This window comes from Phoxinus phoxinus, assembly GCF_949152265.1.
Source record: "Phoxinus phoxinus genome assembly, chromosome: 12".
In the NCBI taxonomy this organism is placed as follows: domain Eukaryota; kingdom Metazoa; phylum Chordata; class Actinopteri; order Cypriniformes; family Leuciscidae; genus Phoxinus; species Phoxinus phoxinus.
This window is the reverse complement of record NC_136887.1, coordinates 10,733,850-10,743,021: the sequence shown is the minus strand read 5'-3', so window position 1 is coordinate 10,743,021 and position 9,172 is coordinate 10,733,850. Positions and strand designations below refer to the sequence as shown.

Below are 9,172 nucleotides of genomic sequence, written 5' to 3'. Positions count from 1 at the left end.
TTGTGTGAAGATTTTTATTTAGACTAAGGCATATTTATATAGCCTATTTATATATTTAAAGTTTATTGTTTCAGTTGTTTGTATTGTTAAAAGGTGTGGACATTAAAGGTTGATTTGAATTCCCGTCTGCTGGTCAATACGTGTATGAGAAAAAAAAATACACGGCCGTCGGGCCGCGGGCCGGGTTCGGGCAGATAATTCATGTTGATGTGTCGGGTTAGTTCGGGTCCGGGCTTTAAAAGCCACGGGCCGGGTCGGGTCGGGTTGTAATTTTCAGGCCCGTTGAGAACTCTAGCCAGTAGTCGTCCGAGACTGCTCCTGTTTAATGCCAGCAGTCTCGGGGACATTGGATCGGCAAGTAAGAAACTTCTGGAACGCCGCTGACTGTTTCTTCGCCTCCTGAAATCAATCAACGACAGTGTTTATAGCGTCGCCGAATAGACCAGAAGGCGAAAGCAGAGCGTCCAAAAGAACAGACCTTGAGTCCCTGAGCAGGTCAGCCTGGTATGCTTGCAGTATGGACATAGTGTGAAAGCATGACGCAGCCTGACCTGCTGCCGAATACTTTATCCACCAGCGCTGAAGTGGCTTTTAATGGATTGGTGGGTAACGCCAGGGCTTGATGACACCGACTCAGGAGAGAGATGCAAGCGTCTCTTCAGCCTGAGGCATTGTCACATAACCAAAATCTTTAACACCCATAACATTACTATAGTTGGATATTTGAGGATTAAAAACTCTAAGTGAAACCATTTTTTTCCACGATTTCGACACCTCAGTGCAACCTAATGCTGTTTTCAGGTGTGCTTTAGAGTTTCCTGGTCGATGATGTCACCGCCCCGACGTCTCGTCTTTTATTTATTTTTATTTTTTTCAATTGCAAACTGTGTGTAACGCATATAATGTGCTTTCAGTTTTGCAGACTTGTTCTGAAGATTAGGTACATAGGTGAACAGTTTCACTGAGTCGGCCTCAAGTTCCACTTTTAGTGTGTAAGCAATGAGTAAAGCAATAAGGCCGTGTGTCCACCAAAGGCGCTCTGCTGAAAACGCAGAGCTGCGGGCGCTTGAGAGCGTTTTGGCAGCGCAGGTTTTTTTTCAGTTGAGACGCTTCGTTGCTATGATACAGAATATCCGTTGGTCCGTGTGGTATTAGTCCCACCCCTCCTCCACTGTGATTGGACGGTTGGCTAAAAAGTGACAGTGATGAGCGCTGCGTTTTACCCAAAGTTGAACATTCTTCAACTCTCGGCGACCTGTAAAAAACGCCGAGCGCTCAGCACTTGAGCGTTAAATACTCGCTCAGCGCCTCGTTACGCCCCTGGCGTTCTAAAAACGTGAAAGCGTGAAAAAAGCGTGAAAAAACACAGCCTAATGCTGCGTTCACACCGGACGCGAATAGCGCGTCAGGCGCGAGCGATTTCAATGTTAAGTCAATGCAAAGACGCGTTACGCGCGTAAAAAATTCCTGCGGCGAGAATGAGGCGTAGAGTGCGGCGCGGTAGACGCGAATTAAGCGTCTGGCGCGTTAATGCTGTGTTCACACTGGACTCGAATAGCGCGTCAAGTTCGCGCGAATGGCGCAAATTGAGCGTCTGGCGCGTTACGCGCGAATGATTTATGTAGTGCTTTTTGTGCATTCACGCGTTTGACGCGAATTCGCGCCTGCCGCCCGAGTTGAAAAATCTGAACTTCTGCGACAATTCGCGCCTGGTCGAGGCCTGGATCGGAGAGGACAGCCACCTCCAGGACCAGGGACACCCCAAAGAACAATCAGGGGAGACAGTGACAGGTGTGTTTCCAATAAAGACACATTACAAGGCATATTATATGTTATGTTTACAGATGAAGAAATGTATTGTTACATTTGAGTATTGAGTATTGTTACCAATGTGTCGTATTAATATTTTCTTGACAGAACCATATCAGAGATTTTGAACCATATCTCCTTCTCCTGTCTCCCCAGCCCCTTTTTATTCCTGTCTCTAAATTTTTTTTCTGTTCTTACTATTTCTTTTACAATTTTCCTTAATTATTTTACAATATGTTTAAATGCCTGGTGTGGTTCTATGCACAACAAAGCTAATATTTTATCACATAACTTGTTTTTTTTTTATATACGAGACGTATTCATTTTGTATTTAATGCTATTTATTCCATATCTAAATATAGATTACATGAAACATCATTGTAATGTGTGATGGCAATTTTATGATATTCATTGCTCTTTAGTAAAATATAGATGATTCAAAGAATGTCACATGTGTCTCTCTCACTTGTAGTGAGAGAAGATTCTGTTTATGAAATGAATGTATGTTTATACACCTGAAGTGAAGGAGCGAGACACTGAAAACGGCTGGGCAGAGGTCAGAGGTCATCTAGTTTGGGTGGGGGCTTAAGGGTCAACTAGTGATAAATTGAAGCTAGCAGTAATGAGTCCTTGGTCTGTGGAAAACTACTAGGAAGAGCAACTTCTGGGTCTCACTTCACATTGTAACTTCTGTGTGGTGACGGCTGACGAGGAACTTCTTGCAAGAATAAATCATTTTATAAAATCTCATTTGATTCAGAGTGTCTCTTACGCAGTGATGATGTTTAAAAAGACATTTTTGCCACAACAAATGTAGACAACCAACAACAACAACAACAACAAAAAGGTTAATTACTTTTGGAGGCTGGCTCCATTTATTTATATATAAAAAAAAACCTTGTATACAAACATGGAAAACCTGTAATTTTGCAAAGGTTAGTGACTCAGAGTTTAAACTTAATACATGTGCATGTTGTGTAAACTGCAAGTAGAACGATGGAGAACATTCCCTTGTAGTTGTGGAACTGGGATCCTGAGTTGGGGGGTGCCTTTATCACCACATGCTTCCCATCCACCGCTCCAACGCACAGAGGGAAGTTCCACCGCTCCTGAAACCCCTCTGCGATGGACCTCCACTCATCGGTGGTGGGCACAGCCATGTAGCCCTCCACAAGGCAGTCCCAGATGGCAGTCACTACCTGGGCAACGATCTGGCACACTGTGGAGACACCAACCCTGTAGCTGGACGCTATCGTCCTGAATGAGTCCCCAGTGGCAAGAAACCTAGAAAACATTGTTATAAATATTATTACAAGTACACTTGTAGTTTCATATTCAACAAGTATACTATTAAATGCTTTATGGTATATTAAAATGCCAATAATCAAGCACTATTGCTTACAGATAGAGATATTTAATTTCTAGGTTAATTTCTAGGTTATAGCAGTTAACTCAGTCAGTATCACTAGAAAGATCACTGTGTTTATACAGAACAACATGATGTTGCAGGCCCCGTGCAGAAAACCTTGTTTACAGATTAGAAAGTCCTGTGAAAACAGGGAAAATTGAAGAGACAGAAGCAAACGTGTATGCGTCGCACATAATCTCCAGCAGCTGTGAGGGCGCCGGCGCAATATAGCTCCTCCTTCCCAGTCCTCAGTTCCCTTTTTAAAATAAAAGTCCCGATCTCTCAGACCCAAATAATGGTCTATTAAAATGAGCAAATTTAAGAAAATAATTGATTTCACCCAGAACCACAAATTGACATATTTTAGGATGTCACAATGACAGTATCATGTCTGCCAAGAGAATATGTGAATGTCTAGGTTATAGCAGTTAACTCAGTATCACTAGAAAGATCACTGTGTTTATACAGAAAAACATGACAGTATTACGTCTGCCAAGATAATATTTTAATTTCTAGGTTAAGTCTAACGTTAGGTTATAGTTAACTGAGTATCACTAGAAAGAGCACCAACAGTGGTATCCGTAGCCTACCACAGTTTTTAAAGAACATTGATAGCATAGCATATGTTAGCATATTGAATATAGCCTACTGTATTTAAAGTATCATATACATTTACTAACCGAAGACAGATGGACAGGCGCTCCGCAGCTGGGATAGATCGCCTGTAGTTGGTGTCCTGGAGGGTGATCCTCGCTCCGATGCGGGACAGCAGGTCATCAAACTGTGTGCGAGACAGGCGGAAGTACCGCTGAAAGCGGCCGTCATCCAGGCGCAGCTCCTGGAGCAAACTGGGTCCGCCTCCGAAGGGTCTGGTGGATCCAAATACGGCGACGATGACCCCTACGCCGCTGTTCTGCTCTCCAGAGTAAGTACAGAGCGGTGACTCTCTCGATAAATGATCGATCAACATCACACATCTTGTAAAAAGATGGCCGTCAACGGGTTTCAAAACTTTTTAAACTTTCGCCTCGGACGCGCGTAAATTTCGCCTCAAATTTGTTTTTACGCGCGTTCATTTCGCTCTTGACGCGCGAATAGACAGAAAGTGATCAAGCGTCAAACTAGACGCGGCAGGCGCGAATTTGACGCGCTATTCGCGTCCGGTGTGAACGCAGCATAAGGGTTTGCACATGTGAGGAGTGAGTGTGAGACTGATAAATTAGTTTGGCATTTTAAAAGGTTGTGTTTGAAAAAGGAAATCAAGATACTTCCTGTTAGATTTTTGGGTGTTACATAGAGAATTTGTGTTGTGGTTTGCAAAAAGTGGTTTTGTAGATTTGGTGTGTGGTTCTAATGTTTGAATGTCAGGTTTCAGAAATAGTGTGACAAGTAATTGATGCAACTGACAGTGTGGGTCACATGATAATGACAACATGGCGAATATAGTGCGTCCTGATTACATTCATACTACACACAATCATATTATATACAACATACTTTTTAGTGGTTGCAATTACTTATTCAAAATAAGTACCTACTCAAGAGAGTTTGTGATTTCAGACAAAGCCATTCATTAATTCTCTATTCATTCATTTATTCTTAATATCTTCCTTTGTTGGCATTGAAACATAAAAAGGTTACAGAACATTTAATTTATTCCTGTGATGGAAAGCTGATTTTTCAGCATCATTACTCCAGCCTTCAGTGTCAAATGATCCTTTTTAACGTTAGTATATACAGATACACTGGGTTGACAGATACACACCTGTGTATATATGTTTCTACATTTTGGAGATCATTTATTTTATTATTATTTTTTTGCATATTTCAAAAATAATTTTTCGAGAGTGTTTAATAGCTAAATTCCTAGTGCACTCATATTTATCTTTTCTTTTCTTTTTTCCAATACTGTGTTGCTTCATATCAAAGTTTGTAATGTTGTGATTCATTCAGAGCTGGTAAGTTTGATTCACAGCTCTTTATTGAAAACTTTAGTAGAAATCCCTATTGAGAAATAAATGGGAAAAACACTTCCAGAACCGAGGGCTCTAAAAAAAACGGATGGTCACTGTGTAGTACGGCTATATTTCTAGCATTTTACAGTGTGCCCAAGCTTATCTGTCTTGCAACACTGTTGCAACTCACATGCATTAGCTCTGTTTCGCTTTAATGGCTTGACACAGAGGCACAAACAGGCTGTATGAGAAAATATGGCTCTTAGTAATAGGGTCATAACCGAGCACAGCTTTCCTATTCTCTCTGCTCAAATTAGGCACACTGTGATAGCAGGTTGAAAAAAGACGGGAGGAGAGCAAGAGCATCCCAGACGTCCCTCATGAAATAAAGCGCGCGTGTAATGAGGATGTTGCATATTCATCTCACAGGTTTGTCAATGTAAGCCGGCAGATAAGTTGGCCTTATCACCATGCAGCAAAAGCAACCTGTGTCAAGGTCTTTTTGAGAAGTCATTTATAACCAGGCAAACGCAGCCTCCGCCTGCAGTATTTGCAAGTGGACCAGGTCATGAAACAGGGTAGCATGCCTGCCCGGTGTTCCCTGCTAATTTGGTTTTTACCCACAGGGGATGTGTGTGTGCCCCTGTAGTATTAATATTTGGACAAGTGACATTACAACTTTGTATTACAATCTGACAGACGGAGGATGACGCAAACTAATGCAATGATTCGTAAACCAAGCCTTTCTCTATTAGGGCACCAATTGGTTGGTTCAATACAGCACTGACAGATTGTTAAGATTATCAAGACTTAATTAAAGTGGGCCTGGGGGGACAGCGCTATAGCATTAGCCAAACAAACAAAATTGACAACTCACAACATACTGAAAGAAAAGTTTTACCATAACGCATTAAATGACAAAGATAAATCTATTTCATCTTCTAGCAAGCGTCTAATCTAGATTTAATCAAGGGTGGATTACGGACCGGGCCAATGAGGCCTGTGCCCATGTAGGGCTACTGAGTGTCAGGCCATCAAAGTGAGGGTGTCACAGTGTCTGGTTTGTGTTCCCCGGGTGTCCACTAGAGGTCTCTCTCCCTTACTGTCACCATTCATTCTGGAACTGCATTTCCCACAATCCTTTGTCTGTTCTCATCACTCATCATTGCACGCAGCTGTTTCACATTACATTGTTTGGTTCTGTGTATAAATACCCTGTCTGTTTCAGTCCATGTCACGGAGTCGTCATATATTGTCACCACACTTCTGAGGTCTGTTTCTAGTCTGTTCTTGTTTTGTTTATTGTTGTTTTGTATTTTGGATTGCTAACATGGATTTTGAACCTTGCCTGGATGACGACGAATTGGATTACGCTTTAATAAATCATTACCATCATACTGCTTTTGGATCTACCTATTTTCCTGTGTGCCCCCGTGACAGAACGACTCCGTCACCTTATAGATCCAGCGGTATGAGTCTTCGTGACTTTTCCTCAATCACGAAGAGGGAGAGGAGACAGCGGAATGGGAATCCTCGAGCCGAAGAGGAGGAGCCACGCATGACTTTAGATGAGTGTTTTGCGTTGTGTGCTCGTTTCAGGAAGGAGAGTGCTGCGCTCCCGGTTAATTCCGAGGAGAGAACAGCACCCAGTCGCTCGCGGACACGAAGGAGGAGGAGGAAGACTTCCTGCCTCCCCAGTGAACCAGAGGCCATCCCGGTGGCCGTCACCGTGCAGCCCGTTTTCATCCCGGTGGCCGTCCTCGTCCAGCCCGCGGTGGTCCTGGAGGTTGTCCCTGTGCAGCCCGCTGTCATCCCGGAGATCGTCCCCGTGCAGCCCGCTGTCATCCCAGAGATCGTCCCCGTGCAGCCCGCTGTCATCCCAGAGATCGTCCCCGTGCAGCCCGCTGTCATCCCTGAGATCGTCTCGGAGCTGCCCACCATCAGTCCTGCCATGGCCAAGAAGGCTGTCTTCCTCTTTTATGCAGTGGCGGTACTGCATGCGTGGAGGAGGCACAGGACGTCTTCCGATCCAGAGACTGTTCAGGTCACGTCTGCCGATCCAGAGAGTGTCCACGTCACGTCTGCCGATCCAGAGAGTGTCCACGTCACGTCTGCCGATCCAGAGAGTGTCCACGTCACGTCTGCCGATCCAGAGAGTGTCCACGTCACGTCTGCCGATCCAGAGAGTGTCCACGTCACGTCTGCCGATCCAGAGAGTGTCCACGTCACGTCTGCCGATCCAGAGAGTGTCCACGTCACGTCTGCCGATCCAGAGAGTGTCCACGTCACGTCTGCCGATCCGGAGAGTGTCCACGTCACGTCTGCCGATCCGGAGAGTGTCCACGTCACGTCTGCCAATCCAGAGAGTGTCCACGTCACGTCTGCCGATCCAGAGAGTGTCCACGTCACGTCTGCCGATCCGGAGAGTGTCCGCGTCACGTCTGCCGATCCGGAGAGTGTCCGCGTCACGTCTGCCGATCCGGAGAGTGTCCGCGTCACGTCTGCCGATCCCGAGAGTGTCCGCGTCACGTCTGCCGATCCGGAGAGTGTCCGCGTCACGTCTGCCGATCCGGAGAGTGTCCGCGTCACGTCTGCCGATCCGGAGAGTGTCCGCGTCACGTCTGCCGATCCGGAGAGTGTCCGCGTCACGTCTGCCGATCCGGAGAGTGTCCGCGTCACGTCTGCCGATCCGGAGAGTGTCCGCGTCACGTCTGCCGATCCGGAGAGTGTCCGCGTCACGTCTGTCGATCCGGAGAGTGTCCGCGTCACGTCTGCCGATCCGGAGAGTGTCCGCGTCACGTCTGCCGATCCGGAGAGTGTCCGCGTCACGTCTGCCGATCCGGAGAGTGTCCGCGTCACGTCTGCCGATCCGGAGAGTGTCCGCGTCACGTCTGCCGATCCAGGATCTTTGGACAAGATGGCCATTGTCGAGCCGGTGTCCGTATTTGTTCCTGTGACTGGGTCTGTTCCAGTTCCTGAGCCGGTGGTGTCTGTTCCAGTTCCTGAGACGGTGGTGTCTGTTCCTGTTCCTGAGCCGGTGGTGTCTGTTGCTGTTCCTGAGCCGGTGGTGTCTGTTCCTGTTCCTGAGCCGGTGGCGTCTGTTGCTGTTCCTGTGACTGGGTCTGTTCCAGTTCCTGAGCCGGTGGTGTCTGTTCCTGTTCCTGAGCCGGTGGTGTCTGTTCCTGTTCCTGAGCCGGTGGCGTCTGTTGCTGTTCCTGAGCCGGTGGTGTCTGTTGCTGTTCCTGAGCCGGTGGTGTCTGTTGCTGTTCCTGAGCCGGTGGTGTCTGTTGCTGTTCCTGAGCCGGTGGTGTCTGCTGCTGTTCCTGAGCCGGTGGTGTCTGTTGCTGTTCCTGAGCCGGTGGCGTCTGTTGCTGTTCCTGAGCCGGTGGTGTCTGTTGCTGTTCCTGAGCCGGTGGTGTCTGTTGCTGTTCCTGAGTCGGTGTCTGTTGCTGTTCCTGAGCCGGGTTCTGTTCTTGTGCCGTGGTCGCCCAAGTGGTCGTCTTCGCCCTGGTCATCTCCACCATGGCCGACCGAAGGACCTGCCCCGTCCCGGCCGCCTGCACAGCCGGATCCGCCCTGGCCACCCGAGGGAAGGTCTCCGCCGTGGCCGCCCGAGTGGTCGTCTCCGCCGTGGCCGCCCGAGTGGTCGTCTCCGCCGTGGCCGCCCGCGTGGTCGTCTCCGCCGTGGCCGCCCGCGTGGTCGTCTCCGCCGTGGCCGCCCGCGTGGTCGTCTCCGCCGTGGCCGCCCGAGTGGTCGTCTCCGCCGTGGCCGCCCGAGTGGGCGTCTGCCGATCCGGAGAGTGTCCGCGTCACGTCTGCCGATCCGGAGAGTGTCCGCGTCACGTCTGCCGATCCGGAGAGTGTCCGCGTCACGTCTGCCGATCCAGGATCTTTGGACAAGATGGCCATTGTCGAGCCGGTGTCCGTATTTGTTCCTGTGACTGGGTCTGTTCCAGTTCCTGAGCCGGTGGTGTCTGTTCCAGTTCCTGAGACGGTGGTG

The 9,172-nt window shown here is 47.8% G+C and overlaps 1 protein-coding gene across 1 annotated transcript; it reads right to left on the bottom strand.

Moving 5' to 3' along the window:
* Positions 1 to 2,742: 2,742 nt before the first annotated feature.
* LOC307008298 (uncharacterized protein) lies at positions 2,743 to 4,187 on the bottom strand (the record flags this gene model as incomplete). Its single annotated transcript, XM_079631039.1, has 2 exons — positions 2,743 to 3,093; positions 3,898 to 4,187. The coding sequence occupies 2 exons, from the start codon at positions 4,185 to 4,187 to the stop codon at positions 2,754 to 2,756; spliced, it is 630 nt and encodes a 209-aa protein (XP_079487165.1). The 3' UTR covers positions 2,743 to 2,753.
* Between the last annotated feature and the right edge of the window lie 4,985 nt (positions 4,188 to 9,172).